The sequence below is a fragment of the Columba livia genome, chromosome 5 (assembly GCF_036013475.1).
Source record: "Columba livia isolate bColLiv1 breed racing homer chromosome 5, bColLiv1.pat.W.v2, whole genome shotgun sequence".
In the NCBI taxonomy this organism is placed as follows: Eukaryota; Metazoa; Chordata; class Aves; order Columbiformes; family Columbidae; genus Columba; species Columba livia.
In genome coordinates, this window is record NC_088606.1 from 48,448,200 (window position 1) to 48,472,525 (window position 24,326).

Below are 24,326 nucleotides of genomic sequence, written 5' to 3' on the forward strand. Positions count from 1 at the left end.
GGAATGCTCCATATTCAAAGCCTGACATTATTTTGGAAGTTGTCCAGTCTGTAACTGTATTAAATATAAATGACGTAGACAGGAAAAGGGCTTCTCTTTAGTTTTCCCTTCTCGACTCTTTTCCCTTTAGAAAAGGTGGGCCTAAATTTGTTAATAATGAAACATACTCTGTGAAGCCCAAGACTTAATATTAAATTTGGGGATCAGATCACAAATTTCTGTTTGATTACTTACAAGTATCAAGCTCTGTGATTTTGGAACTAGATTTGTTTGGAACATCAACATATCTTCCAGTAACTTGAGGCTAATTTCTGAAGAACCTTTCCTGCTTATTTTGGGTTGCCTTTGAATCTTGCAGCTCATCCCAGATTCACTGAAATATTAAGTGAAGTTCACTTTTGTTTAGAGTGAATTTGATTCAGCTGTCATCAAACCTCACTCCATTCACGGCTTTAAAAAACTATATTTTATGCTTCATTACCCAGAGATCCCATTGTAGTCAGTTGATTAAAGTCAATTCCTTAAACTCCAAGTGTTGAAAATAATTAGGCTTATTGGAATAGGCTTAATGGAACTAATTGTAGGCTACAGTTACACACATGTACTTTTTTCCATGGAAATGCTCAGCCTGGCTCTACAACGTAATACTGTAGACCAGGACACCTCTGGGAAGTATCAGGCTTATTGCACGTGTGCTAACCAACTGCACTGCACACAGAAGGGATAAAGCTCTCAGGCAGCCTTGCTCCTGCAGTGTGGAAGATCATGCATGTGCCCAGGAGGCCCTGGGCAAAAACTGTGGCAATTTAACTATCAAAACTGGTTTTGAGGCCATCCAATTAGTTGACACTTTGCCCTAAAGTCATGTTGAGACAGCATGCTTTGTTTTTATTTTTATGATATCTTCTACAACTACTATTAATGTTCGTAACATTGTTGTCGTGTAGACACTCTGTTCATGAAACAGTCAATGTGGAAAAAAGACCACAGCAGCACCTAAAACTCACATGACTTTTCACAGTCTAAGCAAATTGCATAAACCCAGCATCTCCTCTGTGAAGACAGTAACTACCACATTTTAAAAATGGCAAAATACAGATACAGAGAATTCTGCCCAGAGCTGTCAAGGAATGCAGAGTTTTTTCTTTATGGTCCCATATTTTAACATCCAGACAATGGGTTCCCATAATTGAATTAATGAAAATATTTCTAGTCTTATCAACAGAAAACTTATCAAAAATAAAAGTTGGGTTAAATTAAAATCTTAAATTCTTTTTTCCATGCTGAGCCTTATAGACTAATTTTGAGTGAAGGAAGAACCATGGTTACCCAATCCACATTTTCCCTTAGTACAGGAAGGTCAAATCCAATAATTTGATGTTGATGTCGCTTAGCTGGCTTTAACATATTTTTTCTCTGTTGCAAGGGACAAGGCAGTGCAATACTCATACTGTGTGCCAAACTATTACTGATCCCTTCAACCCTTTTCAAGTTTCAGAAGAGCTTATTCAGAGTGAATCACAAACAGCACTCAAACCTTCCCTTCTTTTCTCTCTGACAGCTGGCAGGCTTTACAGCCTGACAGGTCATGATCTTTTCCTGACATCCATATGATGTGCTACAGCCAAAAGACGAAGTTGTTTAATAATAGCTCTTAAAAAAGGCAAAAACTACTAGACATGTCTGAATTGTCATCCTCATTAGTCTCATCCAGACCCTGAGACTCGTGTGACTCAACCCAAAGCCATGGAATACCCCTAAGCATGCAATGAATTTTATGAGCATGGAGTACATAAACTTCCACACAGGCCCTTTCTTCCTGTCTTTCCTGGCACTTCTGCTCCTCTGTCTCAAGCAGCTGTATGCAAGCCATTCTCTGCTATTGCCATTAGTGTATCTAAACCAGGCTCAATTAATAATTTTCAGCCAAAATCACTAACTCCAGTTCCACAATTTTTCAGCTAGAGTCCACTAGTCTGATAGAATTTACTGAGACAGAGTAAAGAGCATTGTCCTTTCATGAAAGTGTAAGTTACACCCAGATTATTAATACTAGAAGCTCATAAGAATTTGTCACAGGAAGAAGCCAGGTGCAATCTCCATCTCCACCCTGGTTCTGCAACCTTTACACACAATGAGTAATACTGACTCATGCAAACTCTTCTGATTGGAGTCAGTTTTCCATATTTTTGATCCACTGTATGGATGCTTCATGCACTGCTCCATGCTTTTCACTGTTTTCAAGACAATACCTAGAGGTTTCATCCTCAAGGTGGATGCTTATATTTAAAAGAAAAAAAAAAAAAAAGGTTATTTTAACAACTGCAGAGATACATCAAAGCAAATGAAGTGGAAGATTTGAAAAAACCCTGCCCCCCTTAAACAAAAACCTGTAGAACAATATTTAGACACAATGTTGTTAGCAGACTTCTTGGTAAAACCGCAGTCTGCATTGCATGGCAACCAGGAAATGTTAGTGTGCTGTTCTCATGGGGATTTTCCTTTTTGGGTTGTAGTTCAAGATGACTGATAGGTCACCAGGATGTGATAATTTGGGGCTGAAAACAGGGAAAGAACTATAGGTTTGACAATGCAGATAGCTTTCATTCTCTGTTTTAAAATAGCATCGTTTTTACATTTATTGTAAGAACTTTCTTCTAAATGTATTAAACAGATTTCAAGCTCTAGGCAGATATACATGGGTAAACATTTCCTTATAATCACAGATCATTTAATCTTGTACCCACACTTCTGAACAGGAACAACCATTAGCTTAGCAGTGATATCTACATTTTGAATATTAGCACCTGCTTTAATGCATGCTAGTAATGAAGTAGAGAAAAGTGGCTTATTTGAAACGGAAGAGCCTCCTAGTAAGTACGGTTCCCCTCCAGGCAAATCTAGAAATTGGGCCATATGAGTCCTAAGATCTAGGGAGGTCTCTCTCAGTTCAGACCTATCTCTAGTTGATGTTTGAGGTTTTTTAATGTTTCTCAGGAAAACTATTTCATAGCTAAATAAGAATGCATATTTGACTCTTGACTAGAGGAAGTGCCCTCTGAATACAAAATTTAATATGGTACAGATTCATGAAACATCTCAGGATCCAAGACATTTTGTCAACAGATACACTAAGACAGCCCAGTTACCATCATTTTCACATCTGAGGAAACTTAAATGTACAAAAGCATCATTCGGTGATTACATAATACACTACAATATACGTGGGCCTAGGTGGCAATATTATTTGCTAAGTATTCCACCATTTATTTAGAGGTTATTAGTAAAACCATTCACTAAAGCAATTTGCAGCCTAGACAATTTTAATAGGATACAGAGGATTCTACCTTTATGTCAGAAGCTGGAATAAAGTCCAGGTCAGCATTGATGAAAACCACTGGATAGCTGTTTGCTAGTTATGTAAAATGATTCCTTAATTTCAGGCCAAATCACTAATAGACACATGTCAGCATCATTAAAACACACCTACAACTGAATACCTCAGGGCCTGATAGAGAAAGGAAAATTGTGCTGGGAAAATCAGTCTCTAAACTGGTAAGACTATACAATGATCAAAATTTAGAAGTCAAATTCTGCAGGATCCATGTGAATAAAACAAGTTTGTGTCTATGAGGCTTCAGTCCTTTACCATTACAACAAAAAAGCACCAGAGACCAAGCAACATGAACAGTCATTTAGTCTGCCTGGTTTATGTTTTACTGTTTTCCCAGTTATATTCTTGCTCCACTAGCCACCATTCTCTACAGAAAGCAAAGAAGCAAACCTGGAAATAAGCCAGCTACACCATAAGTGAGGCTTCTCCAAAGAGTGACAGTGAAAGTAAGTCTTTACAGATTCTAGGGAGTTGTCAGATGAAATATTTGCCTTGGGGTTTTGCCAAGTTGTGAAACCTAAAAAATGTACAGGAAGATTTAGTGGGAATAAATTTTCTTTTCAGTTTTGGAAGTATCACTTGTGTATTCTTAAAGCAAAACAAGGGTTTTCTTTTTCAGGTTGAAATGGCCTTTCATTTTGAAACTTAATTAGTTTGCACAAAATAAAATTATTTAAGAAAGTTAAGTTAGTTAAGAAAGTTTAAGTTTTAAAAAAAAGCAATACAAGTAGAGCGTTTAAGGAACCAGTCCAATATTTCCCTGTAGCATTTTTAAAAATGTCATGTTTTCATTTCAGTTTGGCATAGGAGAATGTTCTAAATCTCGAAAATTTTCATGTGAGAGGAAAAAAAAAGTTATACCCCTAAGAGATTCTCTGCACACCTATTTTTTCAAAGATAGTAAAGTCCAGGGAAACACTTGTTGCAAGGAGTTCCTGCTATAGACAATATATTCTTAGCAGTTGGGTATGGTAACAAAGTGAAGATGCCTCCCCACAGATAATAAATAAATAAATAAATAAATAAATAAATAAATAAATTCTGACCTTTCCTTGAAATTGTGCTGAAGCTGTTCCTACTACCAAGTTATATTTTTCTACCTACTAATTTGGGCTGAAAGGCCAAATTGATAGCAGCTTCCTCAGTCTCCTGTATGCTGTCAACTACACAAAATGTCAGGACATAGCCTTGCTGACCCTGCTCCCTAGAATTAAACCTGGCAAGAGGGGTCAAGGACAACAGGAAGAGCTTTTTCAAATACATAGCAGATAAAACTAACACCAAAGGCAGTGTAGGCCCACTGATGAATGAGGTGGCTGCCCTGATCACAGAAGATACAGAGAAGGCAGAGTTACTGAATGCCTTCTTTGTCTCTGTCTACTCTGCTGGAGGCTGTCCTGAGGAGCACCATACCACTGAGGCCCCAGAGGAAGGCAGGACAATGGAGGAGTTTGCCTCGGTTGATGAGGACTGGGTTAGGGAGCAGTTAGGAAATCTGGACATCCATAAATCCATGGGTCCGGATGGGATGCACCCGCAGCTGCTGAGGGAGCTGGCTGAAGTCATTGCTGGGCCGTCCTCCATCATTTTTGCCAAGTCTTGGGAAACAGGAGAGGTGTCTGAGGACTGGAGAAAAGCAAATGCCACTCCAGTCTTCAAAAAGGGCAAGAAGGAGGACTCGGGTAACAATAGACTGGTCAGCCTCACCTTCATCCCTGGGAAACTGATGGACCGACTTATCCTTCGTGCCATCTCAAGGCCTATCAAGAATAAGAGGGTCATTAGGGGCAGTCAACACAGCTTCACCAAGGAGAAATTGTGCTTGACCAACCTCATTGACTTTATGAGGACATAACAAGGTGGATAGATGATGGCAGGGCGGTGGATGTGGTCTACCTTGACTTCAGTAAGGCATTTGACACAGTCTCCCACAGCATCTTTACAGTTAAACTGCGGGAGTGTGGTCTGGATGATTGGGTATTAAGGTGTAGTGCCAGCTGGCTGAGGAAGCCAGAGAGTTGCGGTCAGTGGGATGGAGTCTAGTTGGAGGCCTGTATCTAGTGGAGTGCCTCAATGTTCAGTACTGGGGCCAGTATTATTCAATATATTCATCAATTATTTGGATGAGGGAATAGAGTGTACTATCAGCAAGTTTGCTAATGACACCAAGCTAGGAGGAGTGGCTGACACAAGAGAAGGCTGTGCTGCCATCCAGCAAGACCTGGACAGGCTGGAGAGTTGGGCAGGGAAAAATTCAATGAAATATAACAAGGGAAAGTCTTGCATCTGAGTAGGAACAACCTCAGGTTCCAGTATAAGTTGGGGAAAGACCTATTAGGGAGCAGTGTAGGGGAAAGGGACCTGGGAGTCCTGGTAGACAGCAGGATGACCATGAGCCAGCACTGTGCCCTTGCGGCCAGGAAAGCCAATGGCATCCTGGGGTGTATTAGAAGCGGGGTGGTTAGTAGGTTGAGAGATTTCCTTCCCCTCTACTGTGCCCTGGTGAGACCACACCTGGAATATTGTGTCCAGTTCTGGGCCCCTCAGTTCAAGAAGGACAGGGAACTGCTGGAGAGAGTTCAGCGCAGGGCAACAAAGATGATTAAGGGAGTGGAGCATCGTCCTTATGAGGAAAGGCTGAGGGAGCTGGGTCTCTTTAGCTTGGAGGAGACTTTATTAATGTTTACAAATATATAGGGTGAATGTCATGAGGATGGAGCCAGGCTCTTCTCGGTGATAACCAATGGTAGGACAAGGGGTAATGGGTTCAAACTGGAACACAAAAGTTTCCACTTAAATACGAGAAGAAACTTCTTCTCAGTAAGGGTGACAGAACACTGGAACAGGCTGCCCAGGGAGGTTGTGGAGTCTCCTACTCTGGAAACATTCAAAACCCACCTGGACACATTCCTGTGTAACCTCATCTAGGTGTTCCTGCTCCAGCAGGTGGATTGAACTAGATGATTTTTCAAGGGCCCTTACAATCCCTAACATTCTGCAATTCTGTGTGAAATGGATCTCTGAAAAGGAGAGATGTGGCTGGGGATACAGAGAGTAGCCAGAGAGGGATACGCTGCAGTAGGAGGATTTCCTTTCTCCAACATATGTTAATGAATATTCCTTACTTTTCTCTTACTTCAGTAAGTGTACACTGGAAATGGGATGTGAGACAAAACGCGAGCTGTTGACTTCCTTCTAAAATGTCCTTTGTAACGAATCTGCCTACTGGTCACCAAGTCATTGAAGACTTTTGCCCATTGGTAAACAGATAATCTGATAGCTTTCCTGGCTACTAAATTTAAAAAGTGGAGGTGGGAGTGGCACATTAATGAATCAAGAATTCATAGTGTCATTCAAAATGCAAGTAACTACGAGAAATATGTTTCATTCCTCAGCAGCTGCTGCAGGAAGAAAAGTCTGTTAATGCATCTTCCAAACATACTTCATCTGCTTGGCAACTATAGCTCTGGTAAACATCCTGAGTGAGCGTATACAGTGTCATCTTTTACAATAAACTTCCTTGCTGCTGACACTAGTATTATTCTTTTTGTACTAGTTTCACCCAATAATGAGTTGAAAGTTTTCAGACTCCACTAGAACATGGTACAGCTGTGCAGCACCTCAGTGGAAATATTGCAGGCAGTGAAATCATAGTCCTGGAATTAGATAGTTATCAGGTATGTCCCCCTCAAGGCAATGAAAACATAATCACTGTGCGACCTCACCTAGGCGTTCCTGCTCCAGCAGGGGAATTGGACTAGATGATCTTTTGAGGTCCCTTCCAATCCCAAACATACTGTGATACTGTGTGATACTGTTGATACTAGGAAAGCTTCAGGCTGTACAATGAGTATACTAACCCCTACCACTAAGTAACAGGGACTTTGGAGCAAATCAGTTAGGATCAGTTCCATGCAATCCAGATGAAGAAATACATATGAAACAAAGCTGGTGAATAATAGTCAGAGTCTGATTTTCATTGTTTGACTGAAAGCAAATTGTTCAGGCATTTTAGGTATAAGCAGGTGAGACACAGTGTTGCTCAGCAGACAGATACCCAGACTGGAGCTCAAAGGGCCTTATGCTTATTCCGTCCTCTGTCACATACGAGCTGATAAGCCAATTAATCTCTTTACCTCAGTTTACAACTAACCTTAATAATGAAATTTTAGATTTACTGAAATAGAATGCTGCACTGGCAAAGAACTATTACCTTGTCATTTTATTGTGTTCTTAGTTTTTATATTCAGCCTCCGTCTGAGCTTTGACAAGTCACAGGAAGGATGATTTAAGTTCTATGGTCATTTGGGTAAAAAATTAGTACAAAAATCAGTCCTGTGATTAACGAGTCCAATTAAATAACAGATTTTCAATTCTAAATATTTGTAGTATGCTACTTAATAATACCAGGTATGATTTGAAACTATTTGTCACATAATATTGATTTTTTTTGTGGTGGTGGTTTTTTTCCTAAACCATTTCTGAACTAAAAACTGTGCATTTTATATTTCCTCTGGTCTTCTGAGTTATAAGGGAAAACCTTCAATAGGTATTCTCAACATTTTTAACTCATTTGTACAATAGGTTCATTATGGGAAAGTAAGCAATGATTAAAACTGAAAAAGAGAAAAAAAGACACTGAGTAAGAAGCAGAACATCTATTGAATTTAACAAGGCCATTTCAAATGAAAACAGAAAAAGGAACCCCAAGAATCTTTTTAAAAGCTATGAAAGGCAGTCAGTTAAAATGAAGATAACATTAGTCTGGCAGGCAGGCTAAAAAGAAGGCAGCTGCTCAGGATGTGCCTCACAATATAAGACATGTCAAAGGACAAATCCTAGTAACAAAAAACAGCGGAAAAGGACTGCGCAAACAGTACTTATTCCAAACTCAGCTTCCCCACAATGCAGATGAACTAACTCCCAGTTTATTTTACAAATGTATTCCATTTTTTATTTTTTTCAAATCCATGGGAAAAGGAAAATGAAATCCAACCTTTTTGTAGAAGTTGTACAAATTTATAAGGCGGTACCTTATATAACAGTACAAAGTAGAACAATAGTAAACACTTAATTCAGGGATCACAGTTGTTAATTGCATATTGATTAAATTATTGTCCAATAATCAATTGAATTTGGCCTGCTAGAAATCAAACTGGAGAACAGAAGCCTCCACTGTAATGCATGATTCAATGAGTCATACTAAATTCAGATTTCTCAGATTAAGAATACAGCTATAACCCTTCTATGTAACTTCGCAGTTTTAAACACAGATAAAACACTACTTTTGAATATTTGTGATTTTCACAAAAACAAACAAACAAACAAACAAAAAACACAAACAAGCACACAACAACAAAAAACCAGAACAAGGTATAGTATCATCTATATTCTGAAGGTGTCCAGAATATGGAAGATTTCTGAGTCCTAAAAAATTTCTGGATGAATGATAATCAAGTCAAAACCAAAAACTGAAGAAAGTTACTAGAGTCAACTGTTAGCAAAAAGCAGTTGACTTGCTTTGTAAAGTTACAATGAAAAACTGCTTTCTTTCCACAGTGGGAATTTGAATATCTTCTGCTAGCAGTGCTATCTGGTCATTATTATCCACAAAACTTTACAAATGGTGTGTTTTGAAGAGATCAGAAATGCTGGATATGAAAAAGAAAGTAAAGAAACAATCTTGGAAGAATGTGTTCTCTTAAGAACAGATCATGGAAGAAGTCTGAAGAGCTTAATTCAGAGGCCACAATGAAAGGTGAAAATTGCATATCCAGGTGTACAAGCCACTGCAATTTCAGAGAAGGAAAGTGGGTTCATCTCAATATGTTCCTGTCCACAAAAACCCAAAAAGTACACCACCAAAGGTACATTTTCAACAGAGGAATGGCAACCATTGTGATTTTAAGAGCACTGGGAAGCAAACTACACACTACTGAAAAAAATAAAAATACACATTTCATTTTCACTTGCTGAAGACCTTGAAATTTTACTGTGGAAATATTAGGGCAGACTAACAGTGAAAAAACCCACTAAACTTAAGATTTTTGTTGGCAGAAAGACTTGGCTTGGATCTGAAGTAAGTGTGATTCAAACAGAAAGCTGCCCCTGGAAATTATCACTTTGTAAAAAGCATGCTACCAATTAACACAATTCACTTAATCAAATCTCGCCTAGAATCTATAGAGATCAGTGGGAAATGCCTTATGCTACCTTAAAATCACTGCAACCTTCTGACAATGGAAGAGAACACTGTCATTTCTACTACTCCCTCTGTTTTTTCCCTAATACCAGAATGGCAGGGATCCCATAGCCTATAACCAGAATGCCTGGGTCAGCAAGCAACTTCTACTGGAATTTTTGGTGGCAAAATATTTACATTTTCTGGACTCTATATCACTCTATCTACCCACATACTAAAGTTTCAAGAATCTTGAGATTCATACTGAAAATACGGATGAGCAAGAAACTTTCCCAAGATGCATGCAGGTTATTCATAACCCAAGCCAAATGTTCAGCTAAATATCTTTGATAATTCTCAGTCTTAGTTTTGACTCTTTTACAATTGACTTAATAAAAAAGTATGTTAAATAACTATAGTTTACAATTAACATTAGTATGCGTACAATGCTGTTGCTATCAGAAATTAGGTGAGAATAATGACATGATTAACATATCTTTTCCTAGTTAAAAAAAAAAAAGTTTATTTAAACTTAACAACTCATGAGAGGCAGTGAAGATTCACTTGAGTGAGGGAAGAATGGGAAGGAGGCATTGGTAGCATGGCCGTGTTATTCTGTGAATTCAAATACTTAATTGAATCCCACATCTATTTAGGTAGTGGAGATATAAGGGCAATGCATGTAACCATCCTTAAATAGTGAAGCATCATTGTCTCCCAAAGGTGCTCGAATCATCATGAAGGCAGTGATTTTGCTGTGATGCTCGCTGATTCTAGTAATCTTCTATTTTAACGAGATATAGCTGGATTTTATTAAAATATACAGAGTCTTTGAATGGCAAATGGTACACTGACAGGCCTCAATTTGGGTACTGTGAGTTTCATGACATTGGAAAGCATCATGAAGTCAGATTCACTCTGAGCAAGAGTCAGTTCAAGAAGAAAATCAGGAATAAGCCATCTTAGTAAATACATAATCTTAGATAGGTAGTAGAAGTCATTAGGAAATATGAAAGAAGAAGAAAAAAAATCTCCATCTCCAGAAAGAAACATGAACTACTTGTTATATGAATGACCTGTATACAAACATACTCTTTGCAAAGCATTAACAGAAACCAAATTTGGATTCAGTCATTTGTCTTAATAATCTCTAAGCCACAGGATATGCCTCCTCCTAGAAAACCGGATGACTGGGCATTTCTCTAATCCCCAGAGACTGAAAATGCTGTCTAGCATTTGTGCCTAGTGATGTTATGAAAAAAAATGAATAACTGTACTCGTCTTACCCCATGATGCTCTAAGATTGCCTCTGCTTCACTCTTTAAAAGGCCAGTTAATTGTGTGCTCTTTTCAGAATGAACACAAACTATATCACTACTGGATAACGTGTGAGAGTCAGCAGGTCAAGGAGATGTTGACAAAATATAGCAAAACTACTGTGACCTTTTCGCACTCAGTGAGCAGCCATGAAATACAGCCATTAGAAAAAGAATTAATAGGACTGATCTAATAGAAATGTCAGGAGATACGAAAACCATCATAAACACTGAGAACAGCTCTGCAATGTTTTACAGCACAACAGTGAGCAAATGGATTCATGGCTTTCTAAGGCAAGCCACAAAAGCAGGAAAGAAACTTCTCTCTAGGCAGTCATCACAGGAAGGTGTCTCACATGCTCAGAATGCTTGCATGTTACTGATTCCAATACAAGAATTGTGAATTGGATAGCTGCCTGTCTAAAACCCTAATTGTGCCCATTCAGTGATGGACTGGAACTACCAAATATCTATTCTCAGTAAGCTATAAAATTATTTTGTTACATTCTAGAAAAGAGGATTTTAGGAGTTTAGAGCTTAATTTGAGATATTAATAAATGTATTTTTCATTTCTCTGCTAGAAGAGTTTTTGCTTGATGTTGAACACAATGACAGCAAGTCACACTTGCCAGCACAGCAGGCCAAAATCAAATCAGAAAAAATACAAATAAGAGAATTTTCCTGCAATTAAAGTCTTCTCTGAGGCCTGCCTCTTGGAAGAAGAACTTGGTCTATGCATTTCATTTTTCCTGAGAATTACTAAGCTGCTAAGCAGAAGTTTTACTAGATCAAAGGATATAACCTTCTATCACAGACACAGGTTGACAAGAGTCTATCAGATTTATTGGACTGCTTCAGCCATATGTCCCAGAGAAATAAAGGTGGATTAGATAACAGGTGCAAGAAACAAAAAAGTTTTTGAAAAGATGACACGGACATTAAAAAAACATACATGTGTACCACCTGGATACACATAGTTGCTATACAGTGACACTCAAACATCTCCGGACTAGTAATCTTCTGGCTGCATGGCCTTCTGGCATTGTGGCCAGGTGGCCCACATTTGGGTTAGAGAGAGTGGGTCTATTCTTGGCTGCTTCTTTGGTTTGCTGAGTCATTTAATGTCTCCTGGCACTGAGTTTTCCTGGAGTATCAAGTATTTATGTAGAAATACCTCCAAGATCTCAAAAAGCTGGTATTTATCACTAGGAAGTACTGTTTCAAACAGGAGAGAAACTTGACTAAGTTTAAGATGTCATTCTTCAGTCAATTATAAGATCAATTCTAAAGTTCTTTAACCCATTAAAGTGTTACATTTGACAGTAAGACAAAAGATTTAAGTCAATTCTCATTTGCCAAACAACTTAAAAATCCCTAATTATAAAAATATATGTCTTTAACAGAACTTTTAAAGAAAAGTACATTTTGCATTTGCTGTTGTGTAACAGGAACCAAGTGCTTTTGAACTGGAAATATTTGCCAGTCTTGTAGATAATAGCAAACACACAAGGAAACAGGATAAAGTTGTCAGAGTGAAAAAGGTAAGTTTTATCTGATTTTTATAGCACTGCTACTGGATAAACTGATTTGAACAGAATGAATATTATTTCACTTCCATGTTCTAAATGTTTACATATGTTGAATTTATGCATAAGCAATATGTAGGAGCTGAGAACAAAAATATTATAAATATGAAAACTCATTAGCAAGAGAGGCTTTTTTTTCTCTACACTTACACAACTGAGTGAATGATAGAAAAGGGAAATGGCACATAAATTTATGGAGGACACCTAATCAAGCAGGAGGAGGAAGAACAGGGAAGTGGCTGAAAGCAAAACATTAAAAATAGTTCAGGCCTCACCCTCTGTATCTTCATTATTAATGAATCATGTTTCTTCATAACTGGCAAATACTACTTTTCCTTGAACCTGCGCAGTTAACTACTCCATATTCCTTGTGCAGAAGCTTAACCCAGAGCACCATGAAGGAGCTGGGAAGACCTTGCTGCCTTAGAAGTGATGTACTGTATTACTGCCTTAGCCTTCTTATTCCATGATACGGATACTCTATCTTTTCTATAAGATGTACATTGGCTAATGGCAAACAGTAGGCAAACGACTAATCACTAACATCACAAATCAACCCTATGGCACTGTTGAACTATGGCATTTACATGCTGTAGAAAGCAGCTTCCAGCTTGTTTAGTCTGAGTGGGAATGTGTGCTTTGCCTTCTCCCTGAAAACAGCTGCAGTCATACTGCTCTGGCAAGCGTGACACCAACACCTTGCTGATAAGCCTCCCTGGTGGCAAGATATGTTCTCTCAGAGAGGTTGCCAACTTAAGGTTGGTGCTTGAATTTTAGACCCTGATTTGGATAGCAGCTTGCCTGCTGCTTGGGCAGAGCTCACTCACCTCTGCCCACAGGGGCCTGGGTGGCCACACACACCATGGGCTGAGCTCCAATTAACCTTTCACTTCTGTATGGGAATGCTGCAAGAAACTATTCATTACACCTACCTACACATACAGCACCCTTCTTCTCTACAGACACTTACCCATTAACAAAAATAACAATTAAAAAGCCCCCTGAGAACCTGTTTTGCTAACCGTGAGACATATATAATCAACAAAAGCTATGTCACAGCAGATATTTTTAAAATTATACGTTCTGTCAAGGGAAGTTTCTTATTTAAAATAAGCAAATATTTAGTAAAACAGACATAAACTGTGTAGTTGATGATTGCTGGCTAATGCCCTTTACCTAGGCAGCTGTGAGTCTGTACCCTGGCGAACGGTTTTATAACCATCTCACACCGCTTTTGGAACAGTATCATTAGCAGAAACAGAGTTGGAAGTTTTACCACAGCTGCTGCACACTTGACTTTTTTTTTTCTTTCTGCAAAGACACAACACAGTCTCAGAGTTTCCAGCTACTGAGCCCAGGTCAGGAATCAATAGAAAAAAAGCGAAACAACGTATTTTTCAAACTGAAAATGCAAGTAAAATTCAGTTCTCTGTGATTTTTACTTTGAATCAGCATGGTTGCTTGAGCTTCCATGTTAGTAATTGCTAAAATTGTAATTATTCAACACCTTATTTTTTCTGTTTCACAGTGTGAGAGTTGAAGGTTATTGTACTGAAATAAGATTACTGTGTCATAAAATGCAGCCAGAGTCGTCATGTAGAGGAACTGGAGAGTCCCAAAACCAGTGCATAGAAAAGGAAGTTCACTTATGTTCTTAATTGTGCGCACAGACTCAAAGAGTGACTGCAGGTTCTGTTAGGCAGGAAACAGTTAGATCTGAACTTCAAATCACAACTAACTGAACTTTCAGTCTGACTGAAAAGATTCTCCAAGGAAAATGCATCTTTCTCTCAGTTGCCATTTCATATTACTGTCTGCAAATTCACTCATATGACAAACTGCTCTGTTGTCCCTTGGGTGGGGTCAGCTCTGGCAAAAGCAGCAAGGGAGGAAAATCACAGCCAGCTGCTACTGATATTACTGTTGATGCCACTGTAGGGAGGCCTGTCATTTGACAGGGAAGAAACTGATCAACATTCAGGCCTGACACAATCTTCTCTGCCACCACTATTAGCAGCAGCAAAAGAGGTCACTGATAATTACAGCATCTGATGGCTTTGAAATGATTATTACCTCCCTGAGAGTGAGAGATAACTGTGTCTTAACAGCTGATAACTCCTGGTCTAGTCTAGAAAATGTCAAGCAGCTATACCAAACTGGTTTCACACCTGCAGCTGTCAATTACTCACAGAAAATGGTCCAAACCACTAAATATATAACAAAGAAAACCTGACAGGTAAAGGCAAAGATAGACAGACTGTGGATGTGGGTTTTACTTGGTAGCAACCATGATGTATGTATCTGAGACGTGTTGATGACAAACTCAACCTTTCTTGCTCTTCTCACTTTGCTGGCCTTCAATTGGAAGTTCAAATTTCTCTAGTCTAAGAATTCAATTTAGTGCTGAAAAATGAAATTTAATAAAGCATGTTCTCAGTTACCAGCTCATGCTAAAATATCACATGTTTTGAACACAGTGAAATGTTCCAGTACAGTGTTGTATTGTTTTCAAAGTAGGCAAGATTACTGTGGTGGGTCATGTTTGTTTCATGATTATCCTTTCTGTGAAGTTACGGTTCATGGTAACTATGTACATTTAGCATTGATCCTGGACAAAGGGTTTTAGAGAAGGGTTTGGTAGAACACCTTCTCTCACTCTTTCATATCAGGTCCTCTTTAAAAAAAAAAAAAAAAAAAAGTTTTGTAAAAAACTGAATATATGCCACTTGAAGTTGAGAATTATTATCTTCTATCTTGACTGCATTTTCAGACACCTATCCATTAGTGCAGGAACAGAAACACAAGGCAAAAAGACCAGAAAGTAAGTGGAGAAGCCTTCGTACAGCATCTCTGGAATAAAAAAAAAAAAACTTTTAAGTTCTTGAGCTGACTTATCCTCTCTTCATATCAGAAGCTTTACATAATTTTTTCCTTGCTGCTCTGCAATGTATTCCACTACCAGTCAACTAAGTTCATAACTAAAATTATCCTTTTATCAAAGAAGAAACAAAGTTACCAGAGGTCTTCTACTCCATCTTCTTATGCAGTAGCACAATCACCAATACCCAAACTGTCTAGTCTGTCCTTATCTAATCTGTCCTTAAAAACAATGTGTCTTAGCAACCTGTTTTCAGACCTCATTACTGCTGCTGTCTAGCCACTCCCTCTGAATACCACCTCTTCTCTGGCAAGAACATTGCCATCTTGTATTGTTTGCCCTTTGATTTTTAATTAACCCATATCCCACAGAGCTCACCAGAACTTTTTCCTCTGCCATGTCATCAATGCAGTTTTTACTTTTTGTAACTTTTCACGTATCTATAGACTCCACTCCTATTATACAGTATTTTTTATTCGTAATTTTCCCCTGTTCCTCACAGTTGCTATCCAAATTGGCAGAAGTGTCTGCAGAGGTTTACACTAGGTTCTTGGATAAGTTTCAGATTCTTTCTCTAACTTCTTCAAGACTTCATGCTTTCTATATAACTAATTTTAGTTGCTTACTGCAATCTACCTTGCTCTCTGTCATACAAACAAACATCTCTTTGAGACCTACATTTTTCCTCAGTATGATTTCCTGCTGTCTTCTATAACTTCTTTGATTTGAAAGGGCAGTTCTCCTTCAATTAAAACATTTTTTTTACCCTTTAGGAAATTCTTGAGAACCCATCTTTTCTACAAGTATTTTACCAGCAATGAGCTCACGATTTACTGCGCTGTTCATACCTGTCTATCAGTATCTCAGGACATCTCATTCTGACAGCACATTTCTGCTACAGCAGAACCTCATGCATGTTTAGGTGCTAGATTAATAACTGCAATAATAATACTGAGTTCAAGTCCTAGCCTCTAAAAGTAATGGGAACTGTTCTGGAAAGAAAGATATACCAGGTATGGGGGAACATTTCATTTACCTTTGGCTAGACCTACCAGTGGTTTTAAAAGCATTTAGTTTAAAAAGTTCTCCCTCGAGTGTATGTTGCTAAGCTTTTCTCTGACTTCCTGTTGTACATGGTTCTACATTGTGATGAACAGCAATAACTAAAGAATCAACAAACATTTCTCCAAAGACTGAAAGACGGTCATCTGTCATGGTTTGTTGGCTCTGTGTGCAAGTATTCCAAGGGGAGATACAAAGTTTTCATTAAAGGATGATGGAACTTCAAGTGAACTTCAATAAAGTCTAGTTACTTTGGACCTGAGAGAATAGCCAAGATACACACTGTAAGCACTAAGTGAAAATAGATTAGTACAAAGAGCTTCTTCAAACTATTTTATTTACCAGTTTACATGATGGATATATAAGCCAAGTGACAGGCAGGTCCCTTCCTTTGTGACTGACTGATAGTTGTAGTAGTCCTTTCTCAGACCCTTGCCTCATGCTGACTCACAACCTATCCAATGCTACCAACTAAGCTTCTCTCTCGCACTGGTGAACTCATTCTCCCTCTTTTCATTAATTTTTACTGCTACTTCTATTCCAGCTTCTCCCAGTTTGGGGGTCAAAATTCTAGGATTTGCTTAGTGTTAACTAAGAAAACTTTGCAATAAATATTTTTACAAATACATGATGCTCATAGGGGAAAATCTCCCCCAGAATAATCATTAACCAAGATGTCAGCTTTTATATCCTCCTGGATCCAGACTCCTTATACAATGAAATTCACATCAATATAATGAGTACGCCTTGCTCATATGTCAATGACAGTACGGTCATAACAGCATAGAACCCAGGATGAGTAACTTTTTCAGCTGCTCTCTATATCTCATCCTTCCTTTAGTAGTCATGTTAACAGAAATCCCAGGCCCCTTCTAATTTTGCCAAATTCTGCACTAAAATAATCAAAATTCCAACTAAGGAGCACATCTGAATTCTGTTGTCAAGCCAGGTGTTTCCTAACAGCAATGGCCAGTACTCTGTGATAAACAGCAAAGTCAGTGGTTTAAAAAAGAAAATAAAAGCCCCATTAACTGCTGTTTTGAAATCCTGACTGACTACAAAGTCATGCTGGAATGTACCACATACCAGCTAAAATATATTGTAGATATAGTCTAATATCTTGGTAAGCCATTAAGGAAACTTCCTGGTGGGGCATATGCAAAATTTGACATACTTTTTGTAACTCTGCTGAAGTCTACATGATAGGGTTTTCTGCTATGTTTCACTGTAAGAATGCATTACTTCCAGAGTCACTGCAAACCCTGCTTCTTTAGGATTCTCCTGGCAGTCATAGAATAAGAAATCAGTTGAGTAGATGATAACCAAATAATTACAATACTTAATACAGCATACAGAATTGGACCAAGCCAAATTTTAAACACATCTCAGACATACTTATTATTCCTACAGTACCCCTGCACTTTGTTTAAGGGCTTTATCCATATACTTTCTTTTAGCAAGAACATTTTGGTACAATGGACATACAATTTTATAAAGAAAAACAATGAGGGTGCTGCAGCTGTCACAGATATGCTAGGAACTGTTCACTCTGCACACCCATTCACAGCCCAGCAGGGCTGCAACCATTACAGAAGTATCCACTGCTGCTCAAATGAATGAGATATATATTTACTATACACATGCACAGAGTCCTTCGGTGACAATGGTCATATATTTTGTTAGACTCATGAAACTAAAGATTAGAAAAATAATGTAGAAGAGTAATTGTTAACCCTTACCGCAAAATGCCTTGAGACAGTTGTTGTCACAGTGAGAGTCTACTAAAAGCATGGCCATTTCCCTCAAACATGCACCATGGGAAATTTCAAAAGCATTTTGTCATTTTGGACACACAATGTTTATTTAATTTCTCTGTATTGATGTTTCATTTTTAAAGACAAATATTTGAAGTGGGAAATGAAGCTACAGAAAGTTAATTGACGAACAACCGAATTTTGTGATCATTTCTAACCCGCTTTGTTCCATAATCTCATCAGTCAACCACAAAGAAAACTGAGGGAGTCAGAAACAATATGCTTGGCATAAAAGCTCTTCAAATTTCAATCACAGATCACTGCAGTTTTGCTTCTGTTCAGCAAATACAGTATGTATTAGGTGTTAGTTCAGCCCATGTAAACTCAAGAATACAGTTGTTGTACACTGAGGGATTCATCCCCATCTGCCCAGCCCTCCTCTTTACTCTCTGAAATGGAGCTGGAAGAGCAAACTATGTAACAGCAGTAACACTGTCGAACTGAGCTTTACTAGAGCTATTTTAAATTCCCTGATGTACTTCTACTCTTAGTTTAAACTTAACTTTAATGATCTACAATTCACTTTTTATAGATCTGGAATTGCCCTTTACAAGTAATACACAGCTTTCCATGACTGTACAGACTGTACAGCTGAGGTTACAGTTCTAAAGCATCTCTGATAATTCTTACAAATAATAAAACTTTATATAATAAAGATAGATGCAAGAAAGCTGTTAGCTATCTAGCTCTTGCTTTCTGAAGCATAAATTTATTAGCAACCATACGTGTTTTCATTCATAAAAAAACTTACGTGTTTCTGTTAGACAAAGCTTCAGCAAACATAATCCAAAAGTTGCCGATAAGAAGAAATTGGCCATTGTTTTCTCAGAACTGGTTTGCAAAAACAGATATCCTTGCAAGTCTCAGAAGGAAGAAAAGTCTCGACGCTTGTTAAGCCTGCAGTCAATGAGTCTGAAGTTGGCTGCACTTTTTATTCTGATTCAAAGGAACAGAAGTAATGACATAAATGGGAGGGGGAGTTCCATCAAACCAGCAAAAGTCACACCCGTATTGCAACAAAAGTTACCCAGCAGTGGAAGGGCGGGACGGAGGGGAAGGCGAGGCGGGGCGGGGGGGAGAGAAGCGGGCAGAGAGCTGGGGCGGGCAGAGAGCTGGGGCGGGCGGGCGGGCGTGGGAGGAGAGCTAGTACCGACTAAGCAGCCAAACTCAAGTTTTAAAGAGGCACTAGACCTCCTCTTCTTACACAAGTACAGTCAAAAGTTACGCTTGCCGGAAAATTTGTGTAATCTCTCTTGAGTTAGCTCTGTTTGTTACAAGCTTCCTCTTTGCATTTTGAAATTGCAACCCAGGTGAACATAAAGCACTAGAGTTTCTGAACCTCAGCATAGCATCCACAACTGCCTTGACATTTCCCCCAAAATTTTGCTTATTTTGTCCCATCTCACAGTTTTCTCTTTTTACCACTAAATTTAGAGCAAGTAAAATGCCTACACTGCAATGAACCTTTCTAAAATGTTTATATTCATCCCAGGAGAATAACCTCATGCAGAAGATAAGTTGAGGCAATTCAGTCTCCCACAGCCCACTCTGCCCTTGGCTTCTCTGCACAGGTTGCTCCAACAAAAGTGGTAACTAACGGCAGTGCCAGCAGTCATACTAAGGACTAAGGTGGATATGTTATTGTATATATGGTATGAGGTAAAAGAAATTATTCCTCCTTTTCCAAATTTACAAAGCAGAGAAATGAATGAGAACGTATGACAGTCTTTGGCATTCAGACAAGGTTTCATTTCCCTAGGGATTCATTGCAGTGTGGTATTTTGTGTGACTCTAGATGCAACATGAAATCCTCGTTGAAAACCTCAAAGCCTCCGTATATAAGCAAAAGGCATGTCTGTTGTGTGCCTCATGGTGATTTCTCATGGTTTCTCCATACATTGGTTTCTCTTCAGAGCTGCAGAATCACACAGTGATCTATGTGCAGTGGAACTGAGGGGTTGGTCAGGGATCACCAAAGCCAGTACATCTCACCTTTAACAATAAATCTGTGGCAATGACTGACATTCAGTAATGCCCTGATTTCAGTTTCATTTGGCAAATTTGAAATGAATAGTTCTATATCAGATTACCATTTTGTCTATCCTCCCGCTTGAAACAATTTTCTTATTATTTTTTAATCTCTGTTAACACAAACAGTGGAAAAATACAGACAAGTCTTTCCAGCCACAAGCACACATGAACATTACACAAAGAGGTTTTCATTGCCTTGTCCTCAACTTTTGACTTAGAGATGATTTGCTATCCTTTCCTCGGTCAGCCAAACTTTTAGCAACAGGTTCCAACAAGCTTTTCCTATGGGCCTAGAATGTCTTTCTTTAAAACACAGGGGAGCTTTTTATTAAGAAGCTAGCAACTTCAAAGTTACAGATAAAACACATTTAATTTAGTGAATATTGCTACTTTTTATATTTAAACAAATGGCCTTAAAAGCAAGGAAAAAACATATACACCTTACTGTTTATAGTAGCAGAAAATAAATAGCTCTGTGAACTCCTGTTCATTTATAGCTATGGATACTTTGGCATTGAAATATATGAATGAAATTTAGAGGGATTTAAAATGCTGGTGCACAGGAAATACATGTTATAAGTTTACTAAGCAAATATTTTTCTTCAATTGCTAAATGACTTTTAAAATTCACTCCTATGGATGAAACCAAACAATGGATTATTTAATTAAAATTTATGTATCTTTTTTGATGAGCGTAAAACACCACTCTGTTAATGTCCTGTATTCACAATTATATGGAATGAAAAAATGAGAATAAGTATTCTTTGGCACAGAGAAATGAAGAAAAATGTTCATTTCAGGGATGTGGACAAGTGTTACACAGGCAAAGTCTTATTTTACCAGGAGTAGAAATTCCTAGTCTGAATTCCTATATCTGAATTTTCTAATTCTAGCCCTTCTGATGTCAGATTATGAACAGGTTGTTTTCTCAATTGTTTGATATGCATCTTCTTAGTACTCTTTGTGTGTTTGGCAGGGGTGGGTGGTATTCTGCTTTGGAAAGTCTCTCTCTTGCTCATTGCCCTATAAAATTGGGCTAAGATTAGACACATTTACACCAGGTACATGGATGTGTTAGTACCTAATGCAAAAGAAAAAGGCAGATGTATACAAGAAAAATAATTCATCACAGTACGTCATTTCATGTGATAACCACAGAAATAATTAATAAACTGTATGCATATAACACGAAAGTTTGCCCATTTCACATGCCATCTCTTTGCTTACACACAAGCCTAGGGCACACATTTGCATTCCAATGTACTGAGCACTTCAAAGAGCTGGTATTAACAAATAAGTAAAAAAGCTGACAGAAAAATATTTCATTCTTTCCCACCCAAACATGGAATTCCTTCCCTGAAATATGTTGGTCTGAGATAGATAGCAGTCCAAAGGTAGCCTGGGTGCAGGGCTTGATGCTACCCAGAAAATTAGTTAAAGGACACATACAGCTCTGAGGAAATTATTTTTGTGTTTTGGGGGTTTCTTTGTGAGAAACACATAGCTTTTCATTTAGCTTGGGATAATCCTAGTATATAGGAACAGAAAAATCCTAAAGCAAATATTCAGCAACACAGCATCACTTTAAGTTGAGCCTATCAGTTTATTATTATTTGTTTTCATGACCTTATTGTTAACAAAGCAAATCCCATAGTTAAGTGTTTGAGCTTTTAGAATTTGCTTACTCCCTTGGCAACAAGCAGGTAAATTACTGGCACTAAAAAATTGTAGAATAACAAGTTGTACCAAATGAATTAATTTTTCAAAAGAGAATGAAACAATATAACTAAAAAGGATTAAAATTCACCATTTAAAAATGTGTTTTTCTTTGAAGCCTTTGACACAGCAGATACTGAATCTATGATGGTGCAATATAGTAGAGGAACACCAAAAGAATGCATCTGTCATTTTATCACATACATTAACTGTAGCCAGCACCAATTAATTTTGATTAAAAGTCTTACTAGTGAGTACATGTGTTGGAGCCCTACAACATGGGTTACAGGAATATAAAGAGATGTTTTTGTGGGAATCCCCATGGAGAATGAAATTCTGGCCTAGCTGAAGTCAAAGGCCAAAATTCCACTGTGGGGCAGCCTCTCCCTATATTGTGTATTTATTTGGATTTTATTACATGGACAGATTAGAAAGTAGATGTAACTGAATTTACAATGAAAAAAATTACACAATGGAGGTCAGTTTCACTATCAAATGGGAACAATTGAAAGATGGGAAGAAAGGAATTCTGTTTATGTCAAAATAGTTGACATTTCCATTGTAAAAAACAGAAACTTTGAAAAAGAAAGCTCCTAGTATAAATATACATGTATATATTATCAGCAGAAAAAAAAAATCACTTAAAAATCCTTTTCTGAATGTATTTTGGTGGAAATTTCAAGCTTCTTTTGGGGAGTTGAAGAATATAGTCTTGGTGAATATATAAAAACAGAACTCATCAGGTAATTCTGGTCATGGCAGTGCACATTCTGGATAGACTACAGCTGGTCTATGAGACTGGCTGTAAATCAGTTTTGGGGGAGGAGAGAGGATTTTATACCCATTTAACTGTAATCTCAACAAGATACAGTATTTTAAATAAGATTTCCTCCCATGACACTAGACTACAATAATTTCCTGCATTCCAGAGTGGATTTAATTTCCATTATCAACCCTGAAATCAGGTTTTGCAATGGAAATGGTTGTAAGTGCTTCAATGTAGCAAAACCTGTACTGCACGCTTTCCTTGGGCTCTGAGTGCTGATGGAAAGGCATAAGAAGAGCCCATGCTTGTTTAAGCCAGAAAAGCTACTCTTTTGACTGGAGGGCAAAGTACTCCCTTGGGAAGTTGGGCACCTGGTTCTACTCCGATCAACTTTTTGTTGCTATGTAATTTACAGCCTGTGTCCTGCAGAGAGTTAGGAAGATGAACAATGGCTCCTAGCTGTTTACTTCTGAAAAAGGCAGCAATCCAGATTTGGCACCTACCCTGTGGATTCATCAGCCTGTTTTACTGGTTTGCTCCAGATGCCTAAACAATTCACTAATGCAATATGAGCAAAAATCTTAACAACAAGATTCACTCAAGTAGGCCAGAAGAAACCATTTGCAACAAGCTTTCTCCTGCAGCAGACCATATGGCCCCATCAGTTTTCTTGTTCCTAGCACCATCCCAAAGCATACAGTCCCTGACTGACTTACATGGCTCCCAGCAGAGCACAGGAAATGATAGTGCCAGTGTCCATTCACAAGTTTGCATAATACTGTACCCAGTTACTATGTCACTGTTGGAGATCGGGCAGGAAACCTGCACACAGCAACTGCCATCAGATGTCCAAGCATGCAGCACAGACATGCTGACTAATTGAGCCAAAAGCAGCTGTGTAGAGGGCTGCGGGAAGGGGGAGGAGGGGGGAGGAGGGGGGAGGAGGAGGGAGGAGGGGGGAGGAGGGGGGAGGAGGGGGGAGGAGGGGGGATTACAGGAGGACCTGAAGTTACAAGGGGAGATACATTTTCTCTTTATGTGGTTTCAGTCTGCTTCTGCTCTCTCGCTCCCTTGATTGCTGTCCCAGCACACAGCATGCAACAAGAACCTGCAAAATCATATGTCAGAGCATGAACTGCCATCTCTGTGTCAAGCATTCTGTATTCCCCTTCCCTGCCCTTCCCTTCCCTCGCCTCCCCTTCCTCCTTTCTTTTTGTTTTCAACAATAACTAAATCAAGCTTTTACAGGGCCATCTCCAGGATATGCTCTTTCTCATCTCCCTCACTCTCTTGTCCATTGTCTTTCCATTCTCTTCCTTTTGATTTTGCTTCTACCTTGACTCCTCTCTCTTATCTGCACTTATTTCTCCTTTTTCTTAGCCCCCATCCTTTCTCGTCCACTCTCCTTTCTGTGCAGCATCTTAGAATAATTAAATCAAATATTTAAAGGTCCAGAAGAGCAGGTGAGCTTTAGAAAATACAAACATTCACATGACTTGGAAAATACTCAATATTTGCATAATCAAGCTGTTAACTGTACCTACAGATAAATTCTTAGGGGTACTTATGGCTAATATGGACC

At 38.5% G+C, this 24,326-nt stretch overlaps 1 protein-coding gene across 4 annotated transcripts in view; it reads right to left on the reverse strand.

Annotated features, from left to right (window-relative positions):
• The window catches only part of CD44 (CD44 molecule (IN blood group)), a 52,324-nt gene extending 33,033 nt beyond the window's left edge, over window positions 1–19,291 (reverse strand). For 2 of the 4 annotated variants that reach the window (XM_065064871.1, XM_005500232.4), the window contains exon 1: window positions 18,983–19,291. In XM_065064871.1, coding sequence (XP_064920943.1) covers window positions 18,983–19,049 — 67 coding nt within the window. In that variant the 5' untranslated portion in view covers window positions 19,050–19,291. The remainder of the gene's footprint in view (window positions 1–18,982) is intronic. The other 2 variants (XM_005500233.4, XM_005500234.4) reach the window with 1 other exon arrangement.
• Window positions 19,292–24,326: the final 5,035 nt, after the last annotated feature.